General features: G+C 40.3%; 1 protein-coding gene across 2 annotated transcripts in view; it reads left to right on the plus strand.

The window, feature by feature from the left end:
- The window catches only part of GFM2 (GTP dependent ribosome recycling factor mitochondrial 2), a 28,092-nt gene extending 9,249 nt beyond the window's left edge, over positions 1-18,843 (plus strand). For both annotated transcript variants that reach the window (XM_040986167.1, XM_040986168.1), the window contains 14 exons: positions 660-748; positions 2,801-2,861; positions 3,087-3,266; positions 5,421-5,501; positions 6,642-6,790; positions 7,528-7,668; positions 7,751-7,850; positions 9,513-9,699; positions 10,011-10,087; positions 12,438-12,576; positions 15,056-15,235; positions 15,412-15,527; positions 17,258-17,440; positions 18,569-18,843. In XM_040986167.1, the coding sequence (XP_040842101.1) occupies positions 660-748; positions 2,801-2,861; positions 3,087-3,266; positions 5,421-5,501; positions 6,642-6,790; positions 7,528-7,668; positions 7,751-7,850; positions 9,513-9,699; positions 10,011-10,087; positions 12,438-12,576; positions 15,056-15,235; positions 15,412-15,527; positions 17,258-17,440; positions 18,569-18,700 (1,815 nt within the window). In that variant the 3' untranslated portion in view covers positions 18,701-18,843. The remainder of the gene's footprint in view (positions 1-659; positions 749-2,800; positions 2,862-3,086; positions 3,267-5,420; positions 5,502-6,641; positions 6,791-7,527; positions 7,669-7,750; positions 7,851-9,512; positions 9,700-10,010; positions 10,088-12,437; positions 12,577-15,055; positions 15,236-15,411; positions 15,528-17,257; positions 17,441-18,568) is intronic.
- Positions 18,844-19,000: the final 157 nt, after the last annotated feature.

Consider the following 19,000-nt stretch of genomic DNA (forward strand, 5'->3'; position numbering starts at 1 on the left):
GCTACTTTACCTTTAAGCTAACAAGTTGACCTTGTGTAGTTGGAGTTTCTGGCAGAAAACTCAGGACTTGTGGGTCAAAGATGAGGCACTTGATGAAACAGTGAGAGCTCGCATACCATCATTTTATTGTACTGTTACCCAAATCCCAATATTGATAGGCTGATAGGAAGGGATTCAGATGACAGCTGCACGTCTGTTGGATTGAGAAGAATCCTGTGTTTAAAGAATGAGATATTTTGTACTTACAGAAAACACACCTGCCCTTTGTTCTGGGAGACAACATCCTCTTCCCAGATTGTAGATAAGTTGGACTTTTGTTCTACAAAAGATAAAAATTCCTGTCATATGTCAGAAAATTGATATAAACTGATTTATGTGACATGTACTGTTAGAGGAAAAGCCAAACAAAACATCGTTCTTCTGATTAACTCTCAGCTACATCCTGGGTAGTGACTCAGCCCTTTCTAGAACTTTCAAGGTGAATTTTCCATCACAGTCATCACCTCACTAGTGGTGTTTTCCTGATGGCAAAAGAGTTAGATGAGACAGGACAGGATTTCATTTCTTGCCAGGAGAAGGCTCATGATGTTATCATACATTCTTTGTCTGGTAACAGTAATTTTGCCCAATGAATAGATTTTTATTTATCTTTGCTTTAGGCCCAAACTCTAACAGTATGGAGGCAAGCTGACAAACACAAGATACCTCGAATCTGCTTTTTAAACAAGATGGACAAAACTGGAGCAAGGTAATTAAAATGTATGTGTTTGCTTTTCAAAATCAGAATATAGTTTGAGCAGTTAGTGAGCTATACATAAATTTAGAAATACCTATTCCTCTGTGTTGGGTATAAGGGTTCTACTCTGTTCTGTTGTGGAATCCTAGTTCATTTCCATGTCAGAAGATAAATTCCAAGCCACTGATTCATAGGTTAAACAGCTATTTGGGACACTGGCATTATGGCACAGTGGATTAAGTAAGCCGCCTCTAGAAATCAGGGCATCCCCAGCGGCTCTGCTTTCAGTCCAGCTGCCTGCTTAGGAGCCTCAGGAAGCGCTGACCTTCGACATGGCCTACGACATGGGCTCTTACCAGCCAAATGGGGGACGCAAAGAAAATTCTGAGTGCCTGGCTCAGCATTGTAGCCATTTGGGGAATGAACCAGGGATCAAAGATTGCTCTCTGCCTCTCTCTGTCTCTTACACTTTCTCTTTCAAATAATTTTTAAGTAACAATTTGAGAATTAAGAGAGCTGATTGAAAGCAAATCATGCCCAGTATCTTTTCTAGGATCTTAACAAAATGGTATCTTTTGATTCGGTTTGTCTTCTTTAGAACTATGTTTTGCATTGTCCCCATGAAAATTACTCCACATTCCTGAAAATAGAATGTTGTATCTTGTAGTTGACTTAGGGAAAGGTATTCTTGTTCCTTGATTTTCTTTACTAGGTAATAGGCTCTCAATAAACGGGAATTGGGAAGGGAGAATATAGAGGTCAGAAAAAAGTTAATGTTGAAGTACTATAGTCATGCTTAGAGATTTACAATGAATTCCTTATTCTAAGAATATAATTTTAAGAATCCAGAATGGATGAAGGATTTGGAAAAAATAAGAACATATGAAAATGTGGCTATAAAGGATTCTGAGGAAACTGTGCTAGGGAGAGATCTGTTTTGTAGTGGTTAAGCAGGAAAAACAGAACAAACTAGCCCTCTCCTAAAACTACACAGTAGTATAGTGTTCATGTAAGTGTATAATAATTCCAGAATTGCTTTTAAAAGACTCTTATCTTGATTAATATGAGCACAGCCCGACCCTTTTCTCTTTGGAGTTCCTACTGCCAGATGGAAGTCTTCATTTGCTGTCAGTCCATGCTTAAGGGAATGGGGGAGGTAGGATTGGGAAAGGACAGTGCATGGAAAGATGACTGGATGCTAGGCTGATTCTCAGAGATGCTGGGACAAAAATGATTTGCATGTGAGTGTGAACCAGACCATCTGAAAAATGTGTGCCATATGGATAGTCAGCCTCTGTTGGCATACCACATGACATTAAAATGTCTAAAAAGTATAGAAAATCAGGTCTGGTCTGGTGGCCTAGCAGCTAAAGTCCTCATCTTGCACTTGCCAGGATCCCATATGGGCACAAGTTCTGATCCTGGCGGCCCTGCTTCCCATCTAGTTCCCTGCCTGTGGCCTGGGAAAGCAGTTGTTGAGGGCCCAAAGCCTTGGCACCAGGCACCCATAGGGGAGGCCTGAAGGAGGCTCCTGGCTCCTGGCTTTGGATCAGCGCACTTCTTGAGGCCACTTGGGAAAGAAATCACCAGAGAGAAGATTTTCCTCTCTGCCTTTCCTCCTTTCTGCATATCTGACTTTCCAATAAAAATTAAAATCTTAAAAAAAATACTATAGAAAATTTGTTGGACTGGTTCTTGGAAGAAACCTAGTAGTTTGATATGTTAGCATACCTAGTTATGGAGGAAAAGAATCAGCAACTTGTAATTATAAATCCTGCAGTGTGAATCCTATTTTTATAACTTGTGTGATCTTGGTGAATTTGTTTAATCTGAAGTTCAGAGTTTGGTTATCTGAAGCTTAAAATACCAATATTCTGAACTCCTTTGTGACAAGATTATAGTGCATTATCGGTTATAGGTATCTGAAATTGATGTTAAATTTGATTAAAATAGTCCTGTATAAAACCGTTAAGAGATGAACATTTAAAAAATGAAAAGATTATTGCAGAAAACATTCTGAAACCTGACATAAGAGTTTTAACTCTATTATTTTGCTTTCTACAGTTTTAACTTTGCAGTTGAAAGCATCAGAGAGAAGCTGAAGGCAAGGCCATTGCTTCTACAGGTAAATTGGTTGAATAGTCTCAGCTCCTTGTTAATTTATGTTCTTGTGACATACAAACTTCCGATGTTCTCTCAAGTCTTTTTGTGCTATAAATAAAAATAAAGTGATGGTTATGATAATAGACATTTTGGAGAGAGTGGTAAAGTAAAATTACAAAAGTTTATCCACCAGTTGAATTCTGAGTGCCTTACCACTTGATAATGTTATTCTCACTCTGTGTTACAGTTACCAATCGGTGAAGGCAAAACGTTCAAAGGCGTAGTGGATGTAGTAAGTAAAGAAAAGCTAATTTGGAATCCCGATTCAGATGATGGAAAAGACTTTGAGAGAAAACCCCTCTTGGAAGTGAGTGATCCTGAGTTGCTGAAGGAGACAACTGAAGCAAGGAATGCCTTGGTTGAACAGGTAAAATAAACACTTTGAGTGTAAAATGTCATGGGTGCTCAGAAACTTTTTAAAAAGTTTTGTTAATTATAAAGCTTTATTTAAAAGTGCATATGCAATATAATCAGTAATGAATTGAGTGCCAGTGTGTGCACTGTTCAGCTTAACAAGTCGAGTGTTAGCAATACCTTTGAATCTGTGTGGGCTACTTCCTGTCTGTGCCTCTCCCTTCCATTACTCATTACCTGCCCTTAAAACCAGTGTTAGTTCTCGTATTTATCATTCATTTCCTTTTCTTTATAGTTTGCTACAGATGTATATAGCCAAAAAAATTAGTGTTATATGTTTTCAGCTTCACGTAAATGGAATGCCACTGTTTATATTGTTCAACATTATATTGAAGATTTCACCATGTTACTAATGCAGTTATAGTTTATTCATTTTCAGTCTTGTGTTTTCTTCACTGATATTACTGTACCACAGTGTCTTGTCTATTCTCCTATGATTAAACCTTGAGAGTACCTCTGTTTTGGGATGTTTAGAAGCAGTGTTGCTATGAACATATTTATGTCCTCTTGAACATGTGCAAGAGTTTCTGTAAATTTAGTAGAGTGGCTAAACTGGATGATATAGTGTGCTTTACCAGATGCCAAATTACTTAGTGTATTTTTAAATTACTTAGTGTGTTATAGTCACTGTACCTCGTCCGCCCTTAGAATTTTAATGGAAAATGTCAACATGTCTTGACTTACATTTGTGTTATTGCATATATGTAATATCTATAGGATGATAGATAAAACATATATGACCAAACTCCACGAACCTCATGGTAGAGAAGAATGTTTTGAATGTGAGCCCTTTGATTTCTTTCACTTCTTCAAAAAGAAAAAAACAAGGCTTTGTTTTATCTATTTGAACCCATATGAGATGGCAGCACTGCAGGCAGTAAGTCAGCCTATATGCTGTGTGACAGTGTCAGCCCTGATTTTTCACTCCTGAACTGAATCAGTCTATGGGGCTATGTTGTATAGTGAATTAAGTCTCCAAACCTGGCATGTCATTCTGAATATTTCCCAACTACTCTATTTTTCTGAAAAAAATTTGAATTTATGAAAGTTGAATAAAGTTCATGTATTTCAGATTTCAGAGCCTAATACACCCCCCCCACTCACTCTCCCACCAGTGCTACCTTCATTCTTTCTCTCTCCATTTTTGCAATGACATGCTTTATTTTATATCCTTTCAGGAAATGATGTTGTGATGGAAATTAAAACTTGAGGCTCTTAGTAATAATAAGATGTTAATTGTAAGGATTAGAAAAGGTAAGAATTAGAGAGTAACACTACATCATGCCCATTAAGATGTCTACCATCAGAAACCTAGAAAATAAATTCTAGCAAGGATGTGGAGAAACTGTGACCCTGTGTGCTGTTGAGTGTAATTGGTGCCGGAGAATTGAAGATGCAGACTCATCGTGTGACCCAGCAGTTCTGCATTTGGGTTTTTATACCCAGAGGGATTGACAACAGAATCTGAAGTGCTTTGCACATCCATGTTCCTAACCGCATCGTTCCTAGTAGTCAGAAGGTAGAAGCAACCAGGAGCTCACTAGAAGAGTAAATAAGCTGTACTGTATACATATGGCATACAGATCTTCAATGAAGTGTGTGCACATATGATATACATATGTCTTTAGAAGGAAAGACATTCAGACATAGGCTACTCCATAGGTAGATCTTATTATATTCAATGAAATAAGTTAATCACAAAGTCAGATTTTCCTTCGTTCAATTTAACTGAAATGGCTATGGCAGTTAATTTCAGCAACAACGCAGAATCCTGGAGGCTGAGGAAGAAAAGAGTGAGAAGTTGTGCTATGCATGTAGAATTTCACAGATGTGAATACAGTGGAGTTCTGGAGATTGTATAATATTCAGCACTACTTGCAAATTTTATGCTTTGCCTGTTTTGCCACAATTTATTTTCAATTAGAGAAGATGATTGGTATAAGCTATAATCAACTTCCTGTTTTCTAAAGGCAAATGACAATAGCTGCTACTATTGCACACTTATATTCTCTGAAAGCGTAATTTGATTGCTACATAGTCCTCCAAACAGACTGATGAGTTAGGTCGAGTCTTAGCTCTGGGAGTAACTAGGCGTCTTTCTGGACAGATTGCAGATTTGGATGATGAATTTGCTGACTTGATTTTAGAAGAATTTAGTGAAAATTTTGATTTGATTCCAGCTGAAAAGGTAAATCAAAATAGACAACATTTTATTCATTGGATGTAATTTGTATTTTTTTTTTAAATAAAGAAACTAGATGGTATTAGGAGATGCTGACTTATGAATTTGAACAGTGAGCTAAAATCACTACTTGCACAGGTACTGCAGCAGCTGTAGTCATTTACTGCATTCAGGTGTACTACACAAACTAAAAATAATGTCCGTTTCTGCTGACACGCAGTGACTGATCTTTAGTTAATCGCCCATCATCTGCAGCCTTCTCTGGTTATATCATTAAGGATTTTTGAGGTAAATCACAGGGAAAAGTTTGTTTTTATAACTTAGTTGTTTTCCAACCTAGCAGAATCATTTTTTCTAAGAGTTTTTTTTTTCCAAGTATGATTTCCAGTGGATGATTGTAAGTGTTATGTCTTTTTTTTTTTCTTTTGACATTTAGTAAGCCAGAGGGAAGGCAAGTAGAATTCTTATAGTAATTTTATTTTTATGGATTTGAATCTGCCAGGGACCCTCCCCCACCAGTTAGGCAAATTTATTGTTTACCTTTCCAACATGAAATGTTAAAAGCTACAAAGTAAAATGTTTCCAAGCAGTCACTCTGAAATAGGATTGAAAATAAGTCCAGCACATTCTCTTACCTATTAAAAGAACTGAAGCAATTTTTCAAGCCATGGTACCTCAAAGATAGAAAAAAGTAATTACGTTTTCATTTTGAATGAAATTCTGTCATTTTTAAATCTGATGTTCAGTGCGTGATATTGTTACACAACATGATTAATGCTTTTAAGGTATTCACCATCAAAAAGTGGAGTTGCCCCAACAATATTCTTTCTTACAGCTTCACACACACACACACACACACACACACACACACTTTTTATTGACTCTTGAAGTTTGTCTAACTTTTCTAGTTTTGGGAGAATTTAGCATCTTCAAGGTAATGCTCACGTGTATTTTACATCCAGTAGACAGTAAACTAATGAATAAGTATATAGCATGCCAGGCAGTGATTAATGGTGTAAAGGAAGATAAAACCATTAAGAGTGATGTTATAAATGGGCACTTAGGGGAGGCTTCCAATTCTTAGATGTTGTGGCAGAGACCAGTGTAATGTCTACAAGGTAATGGCTCATTTCTGTCTGCTTGTAGCTGCAGTCTGCCATCCACAGAGTCACGCTGGCTCAGGCAGCAGTGCCTGTGCTTTGTGGAAGTGCTCTGAAGAACAAGGGTGTGCAGCCCTTGTTAGATGCTGTCACCTTGTACCTGCCTTCACCTGAAGAGCGCAACTATGAATTTCTGTAAGTATGCAACCTCCCGGACTACAAATCCTGCAGTAGGGGCAGGTGCTTGGCCCAGCAGTCCTGATAGCTGCATCTCATTTCATGAATTTGACAGCTGGCTGTAGCTTCCGCTGCTGCAGGCCCTGGGAGGCAGTGGTGCCAGCTCAGCTAATTGGATTCCTGTCACTTCTGTGAGGGAACTGGATGGAATTCCTCATTCCCAACTTTGGAGTCTCAGCCCAAGCTGTTACAGGCATCTGGAGAGTGAAGGAGTGGATATAAGTTCGTGTGTCTGTCTACCTCGGTCTTTCTGTCTCATAGAAAACAACAACTGATAGTCTTCAGGAAAATACGTAGCCCATGTTGCATAAGAAGTAATGAGCTCATCATTTTTTTTAATAATAAAAGTGAAGAATATCATTATAAGTGACAAAATGTAGAACCTTAGTGGTTCTCTCTTGAGGAGAGAGCTTTTTGCAGTGAAATTACTTATAAATTGAGGTAACGTTTGGAAGATAATTTCTTGCTTTTAGTTTTGAAAATTAACAGCAAGATTGAATTAAACAGTTTATTCAGTGAAAGAAAAGGGGTACTTACGATGCTGTGTAGTGGGCTTGGGGAGAGTTACTAGAAGGTGTGAGAGAGCTTTGGAGGGTGTTATGGTTAAGTCCCTGCGGTGTTTCTGATCAATCTGTAGTTAAATGGAAAGTATATTAGTATGTAGGCCTTTCTGGAATATCTGCTTTGTTTTCCAGGCAGTGGTATAAGGATGGCTTATGCGCGCTGGCCTTTAAAGTCCTCCATGACAAGCAGCGAGGGCCACTGGTTTTTATGCGCATTTACTCAGGCACAATAAAACCCCAATTGGCTGTTTATAATATTAATGAAAACTGCACGTAAGTGGAAGCTTAGTCTACAATTATACTCATTTCTGTAAAAAAAATAATACCTTTACTTATATGAATTATCATTTTACAGGGAGAGAATAAGTCGCCTGCTCTTACCCTTTGCTGACCAACATATAGAAATCCCTTCACTGACCGCTGGTAACATTGCTTTGACAGTTGGACTCAAACACGTAAGGAGCCAAATGATTTCTTTGGGAAATAGTAGTTTAAATGTTCAATTGCAAGTAAGGTGTGTAAAAACAGAAACCCATAAACAATCTGGATGTCAGTGAGTGGTGGAATAGACAATATTTTGTTGTGTATTCATCAGCACAAATGAATAATTTCATATATTTAACAGAAAAGAGAAATGAATTATAGACAACCACAAAAAATATATAAAGTTCAAGTCCAAGTAAAATGTGGTTTTTATGGATACATCTTATATATTTTATGTTTATAATATTGTTTTATTCCCATTAGGTTCCTTTTCCTGTTTTGATCATTGCAAACACTATACTCTTGTAATTTATTAAAAATTACAGATATTTTCCCAGTGAAAGGTTGATGAGCAGAAAGCCTTTTGTCTCACTACTGTGTCCCCAGTGCATCTGTGCTTGCATGTGCTATGTAGACATTTGTAGGATGAATGGGCGAAAGTACTTGATGCTGTGTCTGTTTTTGTCTGGCTGAATGTGAGCATATTTTGTTTGTATGAATTAAGTGATATATAATTTTCTCTTTAAATGTTGGTGCATTTGACATTTAGGATAAAAATGGCTACTTTTAAAGTTTTTGGTCAACTTGTAGTTAATTGCAAGTTTCAAACTCTTTCTGAAGGAAATTCTCAGAGCGTGGATGTTCGTAGACTTTTGGTTTTGAAGCATCCCCCATGTCTGCCCAAAAGCAGGAGCTTCTTGAAATGTTTGAGGAAGTCTACAAATTCATTTCGATCATTACTTCAGTAGGGCTAGCTTTTCAGAGAAGGAAAATGGACAGAATTTCTTGTTGTAAAGTATATAAGTATAATTTTAGTCTTAACAAGAAGTTTTTGTTTTTAATATACAGAAACTGTAAATTTTTGCACACTCAAGAATATTCTGGATATTGTGTATTTTCATTAAAAGGGAATTTTCCATAACATACTAATAAACTTATGCTGGCTGGTAACACATTATAATGGGTTTCTACCTAACCTGGTTTATCATGATCGAGAACTTAGGAAGGTATATCTATTTTACTAAGTAAATTTTGGGTGTATATTGTGTGTATGTGTGTGGTAGAATTTATTACAATATTTTGCGTACAGTTCATATAGAAATTAAATAAGCTTTGCTTATTTAGTATTGTGAAGAGCCTAATGAATTTATTTCTCATTAAAGTTCTGATGATAACACAGTACATTGAAATTTTTTTCATGTCTCGGTTCGTGATAGATGAGTGCCCTTTAAGAACCTGCCTTGGGGCCCGGCGCGGTGGCGCAAGTGGTTAAAGGTCCTCGCCTTGCACGCCCGGGATCCCATATGGGCGCCGGTTCTAATCCCGGCAGCCCCGCTTCCCTTCCAGCTCCCTGCCTGTGGCCTGGGAAAGCAGTCGAGGACAGCCCAAAGCTTTGGGAACCTGCACCCGCGTGGGAGACCCAGAAGAGGCTCCTGGCTTCGGATCGGCATAGTATCGGCCCGTTGTGCTCACTTGGGGAGTGAATCATCGGACGGAAGATCTTCCTCTCTGTCTCTCCTCTCTGTATATCCGCCTTTCCAATAAAAAAAAATAATAAAAATAAATCTTTAAAAAAAAAAAAAAAGAACCTGCCTTGATAGAAGTTACCTTATATACCTTATGTTTGCTTGCAGACCGTCACTGGGGACACCATCGTCTCCTCAAAGTCTAGTGCACAGGCAGCGGCTCGGCAGGCCAAGAGGAAGGGGGAAACGGACAGAAAAAATACGGAAGGAGAGACTCTTTTATTGGCTGGCGTGGAAGTTCCTGAACCTGTTTTCTTCTGTACCATAGAGCCCCCATCAATGGCCAAGCAGCCAGGTACAATAGTCTTGGTGTGTCAACTAATGAGTGCTTTGGTAATATATGTGAAATAATTATATCCTGAAAATTTTTGAAGTCATTATGTTAATTTTTATGTGAATTTGTTGGAGAAGCCTTCGTGTAACACTCATTCTCAGATAGCCCCCATCACGTGTGTATCACTTTGTTTTCTTCTCTACAAGGTATTTATAGCTATTCAAATTTTTTTTTTTTCAAAATTTGCTTGTTAGACTGTCTTCCCCATGAGGACTTAACACTAATTAATCTGAAAAATGAAGTTAAAGATAGCAGTGTTGTTTATCTCGTAGATTTGGATCATGCACTGAAATGCCTGCAACGTGAAGATCCCAGTTTGAAAGTAAGGCTGGATCCTGACTCTGGACAAGTAGGTATATCACCATAACCCTAATTTCATGTGTGTATCAGTGTGTGTGTCCAGATGTGTGCATGCTGCGTAATTATGTGTGACTGATCTATGATTGATCTGTTCCTCTGAACAAAAGCACATTTTTTGATTTCTCATAATATAAATTTGTGATTATTTATGTTGACTCCCAATGTACATACATGAATTTCTGTTAATTCCCTAATGTAATGCGCATGACAGACATAAACTACTCCCCAACATTTTCAACCTTCATTGGAGCTTTTTGGAGTCCTGAGGAGGTCAGGGCCATGACAGAGAAGGGAAGCCACTGCTTGCAGTACCAGGCACCGATTTGAGCTGCAGATACTGCACTTCTGATCCAGCTCCCTCCTAAATGCACCTGGGAAAGCAACAGAGGATGGGGCAGTGTTGGGCCCCTGTGCTCCCGTGGGAGACCTAGATGGAGCTCCTGGCTCTGGCTTCAGACTGGCCCAACTGTAGCCATTGCAGCCATTGAAGGAGTGAATGAGTGGATGAAAGATGTCTATCTGTCTTTCTCTTGTCTCTCTAACTCTGCCTTTCAAATAAATAAAATTTGAAAAATTTTATAAGCTAGAGTACTGGGATAAGGTTTAACCCTACGACAAAGCTCTTACACTAAGGCTTTTTGAAGAAACGGGAGGATTGGAGGATGCTTCTGATGTCAGTAACATATCTAAAAAGGCAACAGGTGGATTGTGGTCTAGTAATGTGAGAGGAAATAAAGAGTTCTAACACAGGCATGACAGTATGCAGCACAGAAGAGCAGACATTCTTGATGCCTCAAGAAAAGATTAAATTAGCTGGCACTGTGGTATAGCAGATTAGTGAGTTCTGTTAACTCTAGCATTCCTTGTTGTTATGCCAGTTCAGGTCGTGGCTACTCCGCTTCTTAGCCTCCTCTCTGCTGATACACCTGGGAAGGTAGTGGAAGATGGTTCAAGTGCACGTGCCTCTGGCTGTCCATGTGAGAGACTAGGGTGGAGTTCCTGGCTTCTGGTTTTAATCTGGCTAAAACCAGTAAATGGAAGATCTCTGTCACTCTATATTTTAGATAAATAAAGCTTTAGGAATAAAAATTCATTAGTTTGTGTTCCACTTCTCTTTTTAGGAGAGTAAATCAAAAGTTTTTGTGTGAAAAATAATAGAGGTATTAAGGTTCTTGTTTCCCTCCATCCCATTCTTTTTTTTTTTTTTTAAGAGTTATTTATTTTTTATAACAAAGTCAGATATACAGAGAGCAGGAGAGACAGAGAGGAAGATCTTCTGTCTGATGATTTACTCCCACAGTGACCGCAATGGCTGGTGCTGCGCCGATCCAAAGCCAGGAGCTAGAAACCTCTTTCAGGTCTCCCACGCCGGTACAGGGTCCCAAAGCTCTGGGCTGTCCTTGACTGCCTTCCCAGGCCACAAGCAGGGAGCTAGTTGGGAAGTGGAGCTGCTGGGATTAGAACCCGTGCCCATATGGGATTCTGGCGCATTCAGGGCGAGGACTTTTAGCCACTAGGCCACGGCGCCGGGTCCCCCCTCCATCCCATTCTACAAGGTTTCTATTAAAACTTGGTAAAAAACCTTTCATACTTTTTCTTTTTCACACATTTCTTTCCTGTACAGGAAGTGTGTGTATGTGTACATGTGTGTGTGTATTTTCTTTGGCTTAAGTTAATTTTTCACTAAGCAGAAGACATATGAACAAAATAGAGCCAATATGTCCACATTACCCCATGCTCTTTCTCATACACAAAGATCTTGTTTAGGCATAAGCATTGATGCTAAAAAGAAATCGATATTTCTTTGGTTTTCTTTGGTGAAAATGTGGTTCTTTTAAGGATCCAAAGACAGTCTCAAAGACAGTCAGTGTCAAGTATTTGCCTGCCATGAAGAGACAGGTTACTCTGAAGATGTAAAGCTGCAAGTGCCAGGATAGTTGGAAAATGTTTGTTGCTCTCCTGTTCACGAGGTGTCACCCTTAGCATCTTCTTAAGAACTTCACCATTCTGTTAGGTACAACCCGGAAGTTGTTAACATCACGTTCCTGTTGTGTTGGCCAGAAATGTGGTCTTAGCTGCATGCTGCTCATTCAGCTAATAATTTTGAACTGTCATAGAAAGAGAAAATAGTCAAGTAATTGTCTAATAATTGATTCACTTTTCCAGTCAGAAAAGTTTAAAAAAAAAAGGTAAAAAAAAAAAAAACTTAAAAAGAAACTCAATGGTAATTAATAATTATTAAAAAAAAAAACCCACATAACAACACTGTACTTTTATATAGTATTTTGTGGCAAATGTAAGTTTTTTCTTTAATCTTGGTTTTATTTTCTTTTAACCAGACTGTCCTGTGTGGAATGGGGGAGTTACACATTGAGGTTATTCATGACAGAATCAAGAGGGAGTATGGACTGGAGACCTACCTGGGGCCACTCCAGGTGGCATACAGAGAGACCGTACTAAGCTCAGCTCAAGCCACAGGTAAAAAGGAAAACCTTGGGCAATTTCTGTTTTTGTTTCTGTCTGTTGAGGTACTTAAAGTAGATGTCTTCAATCAGAGGAGACAGTTTTTACATGATTATTTTGGTGGTTATTGGCATTTTTGTTTTTTAATGCAGAATGCCCTATTCCATTCCCACCTATAACATCTACTGGTTCAGTATAACGTATCAGGTAAATGTTATCCTCAGGGGTTGGGGTGTACGTCATGGGAATAGATGTCTTAGCCCAATCTTTACTACGAGAGCAATTAGAGGAATTTTTACTCAATCTTATTTTTACACTATAAAGTAAGTGAACATCACTTCCAGATGTTTACAAGCACCTCATTAATTTGTTAAAAAAAAAAGTCAACAATTTAAACACCTAAAGTATAGGGACAAAGAACATGAAGAGTTCTCTTATTGGACTATATATCTGGAAAAGCTAGTAATTCTAGGAAAATATAAAATATTTTACATTAATGTCTGAGCTGGTGCGAATGTTACACTCATCTTGCTCCCCAGGTAAAGCTGAGAGTGATTGCAAAGTTTGTGGAAGAAGCACGCACGGAACCCTGAAATATCCCTTTCCTGTGGCCTGAAATGTTACCATTTCTTGAGAAAGTCCAGGTCTTTGTATTTAGGTTAGCCATGGACCACCTTTGACTGTATTAACATAAACAAAAGTAGTGAAGAGAAGAATGCATAGGTCTCAGAGCCGCCTGTGAACACACTCCTGTACATACATTCTCTAAGTAAAAGGAATGTTTATGTAGCCTTGGATGTATCACCTTTCTTCAGTCTCACCGCACCTCTTAGCTTTTGGTCGTAGTTCTCATAAAGCAGGTTTTTCCTACAGCATTCTATGATCATCTCTGACTCAGCACTTGAAGACCACAGCTTCATGGCAAGAGCTGGGAAAAGCAGGGAGCCAGGACATTTAACTGGCTATAAATGCAGGGAGAAATAGCTCTTGAGAATTTTCTAGTCTTTTAATAAAGGCCTTTAGCTTAAATTCATAGGCTCAATATCACCAAAATAAAAAGCTTCTAGAAGAGTTTGCTGTCTAGTGCTTATGAATTATTAGTATTCCCCGGAATCTAGGAAAAAAAAACCAAACAGATGATCTCGCTAGAGAAATTATCTTTAACTTAGATCTCAAGGAAATCCTACAGATAAAAGAATATGAACTCAGAGTAAACTTTTTCTTAAATTATAGACCCATGAGAAAAAAATACAATGAGCCAAATGTTAATATAAACAACAGATATCAGACCACAAAAGCTTCAGATCGTGAAATTATAATTGCTATTTTTGAAGACACAAAAGGGAATAGAAAATATCAACAAAAGACCAAAAAACTGTCCAAGTAATCAGGCAATGGAGAATTCTGCTTTTTGAAAAAGCAAATGCTCCAGATCATCCAGGGGCCAAGGACACAGGACCCACCATGCAGAGGCCGTACTGCGTGTGTGGATGTGCAAGCCAGCGCAGTTCAGAGTGATAATGGCAGACCACTGAGGAAAGACAGAAATGCACAAGTCTGCAGTGATAATACAGTGATCAAGAATGCGAAGACAACGGCACATTTCCTTCTCTTAGTGAAAGGCCAAGTGCTAACTCTTAGATATCAGCTGGAAACAAAATACCCGTATGACTCACAAATGTGGAGCAATAAGAGCTTGTTGCAGACTCCACACACTATAATAACAAAATTCAAAACAAAGCAGAAGTATTTAATAAGACATGCATATGTGATGCATGTGCTAGCCTTCTGTTATATCCTTTGATGTATTTTGAATAAGAAGTTTCTAACTGAAAGGACTCTTGTCAGATGAGACATTTTGAAAAGTTCAGAAGCATGGTTTTCTTAAAAAAAACTTTATTTATTTATTTTTATTGGAAAGGCAGATACACAGAAGGAGATATAGAGAGAAAGATTTTCCATCTGCTGGTTTACTCCCCAAGTAGCCACAATGGCTGGAGCTGAGCTGATCCAAAGCTAGGAGCCAGGAGCTTTTTCCAGGTCTGCCACGTGGGTGCAGGGTCCCAAAGGATTTGGGCCATCTGCAGCTGATTTTCCCAGGCCACAAGCTGGAAGCTGGATGGGAAGTGGAGCTGCTGGGATTAGAACCAGTGCCCATATGGGATCCTAGTGCATACAAGGCAAGAGGACTTTAGCGACTAGGCTACCATGCCGGGCCTGGAAGCATGGTTTTAATACTTGTCTCAGGACATCTTAACACAGAAGTAGTATTAGCAGGTGATTCAGAATGGGTTTTTAACATCTGTAAACATGGGAACAGATGCTTTATTTGATAAAACTGCTTTCTCTGATCTTTCTTACAGTACTTTTTGGTGCCATTGTTAATTTCTCCTCTGCTTTAACTTCTATGAGATCTTGTGTTATTTATTGGGATTCTGCCAGACTTTTCCAGAGCAAGTCTCTAAGGCACTGTAAGCGTTTTGTTTGCTTTTAGATACCTTAGATAGAACGTTGGGAGACAAACGGCATCTGGTGACTGTAGAGCTTGAAGTAAGGCCGACGAAAACATCATCTGTCACGCCGCTGATTGAGTATGCCGAGGGTATTGGAGAAGATGTTTTGAAGACTTGCCAGGAGGCCATTGAAAATGGGATTCACACTGCTTGCCTCCAAGGTAAAGTCCTCAAGTTAGAGTGAGCATCGTGTCCTGCTCAGGCATCGATCATTCCTTGCACCACAGAGCTGTTCCTTTGTTAGTGTTTTCTCCCTATTTCTTTGCATCCCTCAGTTACTGCTCACCCTGTATAGAATCATAATACAATTAATACGTTTTTCTTTTCCTCTGCGTAGGCCCATTGCTTGGATCCCCAATTCAAGATGTGACAGTTACTCTGCATTCCCTGGTTACTCATCCTGGCACTTCCACAACTATGATTTCTGCCTGCATCTCAAGATGTGTACAAAAGGTATAGAACTATCCTAACCTCTTTTACGTAAAGTTGACTCTACTGAGTGTCATTACTACTACTCGCACAGACAACTGTGCTTACAGAGCCTTTCTTTGTGTCTTTTCCTCCTTAGTCTTTTAGGAGTAAGAGTTCTTAATGTGGAGAATCTAATTTTTGTTTTCCTGAGAGGCAGAGAAAGAGACTGTTCCCATGTGCTGGTTAATGCCCATAGGTGCCCAGGGCTGGGCTAGGGGTGAAGCCAAGAGGGACCACTCAGTCCAGGTCTCCTGCACAGCTGGCAGCAATTCACTTGCTGGAGCCATCACCACTGCTTCTGAGGGCCAATGTTAGCAGGAAACTGGAATCAGGAGTTGTAGCTAGGACTCAAGGCCAGGTATTCTGATGTGGCACAGAGTAGGTGTTTTATTTTTTTAATTTTTTTTTTAAAGATTTATTTTATTTTTATTGGAAAGGCAGATATACAGAGAGGAGAGACAGAGAGGAAGATCTTCCATCTGATGATTCACTTCCCAAGTGAGCACAACGGCCGATGCTATGCCGATCCGAAGCCAGGAGCCTCTTCTGGGTCTCCCACGTGGGTGCAGGGTCCCAAAGCTTTAGGCTTGCAATGGCAGGGGCTGGGCCAGGAACTGTATCCAGGTCTCTTGTGTATTTGAGGGATCCAACGACCTGGGTGCTGCCCCCTTTTGTTTAAGCTCTCCCCCTTTATTTGCCTCCTCATTAGTCCTCCCTACTATGTTGCATGAACTATAACTTAGATGTTAATAATAGCAATAGCAGGACTGGTATGGGGCTCAGCAAGCTAATCCTCCACCTGCAGCATTGGCATCCCCTATGAGTACTGGTTTAAGTCTCAGCTGACCACTCCTGATCCAGCTCCCTGCTTATGGATCTGGAAAGCAGTAGAGGGTGACTCAAGTCCTTGGGCTGCTGCACCCAGGTAGGAGACCCAGAGGAAGTTCCTGACTCCTGTCTTTGCATCAGCTCAGCTCTGGCCATCACCGCCATTTGGGGAGAACCAATGGGTGGAAGATCTCTTTCTCTGTTTCTCTTTCTCTTTGTAAACCTGCCTTTCAAACGCAAAAAAAAAAATCAACATGCGAGTTAAAGGGTGGACTGTTTATATTACTCTTTCACATGTTCACAGGTATTGTAGTAATCAGGATTGACTAGGTTGATATGCTACTGTTGTCAGCATATAAGCAGATTTTGAAGTTCTTATAAAATGCTGTCTTGAGAGAGTTAAAGCAAGCCAGCTTGCTAGCTCCTTGGATTCAAGAGTTGGCAGGGGAGGGTGACAAATAAGTTTCTATTAATTGTTTTTAAATAGACATTTTGTTTCTTTTTTTTTAAGATGTATTTATTTTTATTACAAAGTTAGATATACAGAGAGGAGGAGAGATAGAGGAAGATCTTCCATCCGATGATTCACTCCCCAAGTGAGCGCAATGGCCCGTGCTGCGCTGGTCTGAAGCCAGGAGCCCGGAGCTTCCTCTGGGTCTCCCACATGGGTACAGGGTCCCAAAGCTTTGGGCCGTCCTCGACTGCTTTCCCAGGCCACAAGCAGGGAGCTGGTTGGGAAGTGGAGCTGCTGGGATTAGAACTTGCAACCGTATGGGATCCCGGGCGTGTGCAAGGCAAGAGGAGTTTAGCCACTAGGCCATGCTGTCGGGTCTGACGTTTTGTTTCTGACTAATGAAAAGCGAGTTAACCTTTAATCTCTTTAGGCTCTGAAGAAAGCAGATAAGCAAGTTTTAGAGCCTCTGATGAACCTCGAGGTGACTGTTCCTAGTGAGCACCTCAGCCCTGTCCTGGCAGACCTGGCGCAGAGAAGAGGAAACATTCAAGAAATCCAGACTCGCCAGGACAGCAAGGTGGTTATGGGATCCGTTCCCTTAGCAGAAATTATGGTGAGTACTTGTAACACAGAGGCCACAAACAGCAAGCCAAAATCGGCCAGCCGGAGTTCCTGAAAGAAACAGCAGAGCTTTGAGATACACCAGGCATGTCACATTTCAGGCATGAGGAAGAACGGAGAATTCTGACTTGAAATGATTGGGAAAATCCAGGAATTATAGCACTTGAGAGATCACAGAAGTTAAGGTGTGTTATACCAGATTACGGTGCCAGTCTAACTGACCAATCAGCTGCAAGCATTTATCTTACACTGCCACTGTCAGTTTAAGACACGTGTCATTCTCTGGTGCTTTGCCCCTTCTGTTTTTAGGACAGGCACCTGAGTGGGCATCTAGGTGGGCAGAGCTGTCCTGTCTGATGCCAGTACCAGAGGACACACCCGTGTCAGCTTACACTATTTGCTGCCCTAATTTTTTTTTTAAGATTTTGAAGATGTATTGATTTGAAAGGCAGAGTTCCAGAGAGAACTTTGGATATTCCATCTGCTCATTCACTCCCCAAATATTTGGCAAGGCTGGTGCTGGGCCAAGCTGAAGCCAGAAGCTTCATCTGGATCCTTCATCTGAATGTAGGGACCCAAGTACTTGAGCCATCCCCCATGGCATCCCCAGGTGCAGTGGCAGGGAGCTGAATCAGAAGTGGAGCCGCCAGGACTTGAATTGCTACATGGTAGCAGCTTAATTTGCTGTGCTACAACACCCGCCCCAATATGTATTTGTTTGAAAGGCAGAGAGACAGAAAGTGAGAGAAAGAGATCTTCCAACTGCTGCTTTGTTCCTAATCCGGCCTGAGACAGGCTGCCATGCTAGCCTCTCGCGTGAGTACACGGATCGTCTTCTGCCTTCCCAGGAGCATTAGCCGGGGGCCGGAGAGGAGGCGGCGCAGCTGGGCCTCACTCTAGGGCTCCTGTATGGGATGCCGGTGTCGCAGGCAATGGCCCAGCTCACTCTACCACAACACTAGCCCAGTCCTGAGCATCTTCCCTATTACTTCCTGAAACAGTGCTAACATGATTTTAAATCATATCACCTGCCCCTGATAGCAGTCAAAAAAAAAAAAAAATTGGTAGGAAGAGAAGCTTGAAGGCATAAATACAATAACACTTCAATCATTTGAATTAGGGTTACTCAACTGTGCTTCGAACACTGACGTCCGGCTCGGCTACCTTTGCCTTGGAGTTATCGACTTACCAAGCCATGAACCCTCAGGATCAAGATGCACTGCTCAGCCAGAGAAGTGGTTCAACGCACTGACTGATGACCCAAGCGATCATTAGAAACTAGCAGAAAATTAAAAGCATCTACCCACTGTCCAGAAACACTGGTTTTTTTGCTTTGGACAAAACAGTTACTGTTTCAACAGATGTAACCTGAAGATAAGGGCCCTGGCGCCGCTCTTCCTGATGGATGCAGTGACGCAGGCACTTGGATGTTTGCAGGAAGTGTACCTGAATGGTGGTGTTCATCTGTGAAGTCTAAGCCCTTTGGGATACATTGAGTGGTGGTACTGGTCATCTTTTTGTTAAAGTTTGTCTCACAAAAAAAGACGTCAGT

This window comes from Ochotona curzoniae, unplaced genomic scaffold, assembly GCF_017591425.1.
Source record: "Ochotona curzoniae isolate NIBS_2020 unplaced genomic scaffold, NIBS_Ocur_1.0 contig_4501, whole genome shotgun sequence".
In the NCBI taxonomy this organism is placed as follows: Eukaryota; Metazoa; Chordata; class Mammalia; order Lagomorpha; family Ochotonidae; genus Ochotona; species Ochotona curzoniae.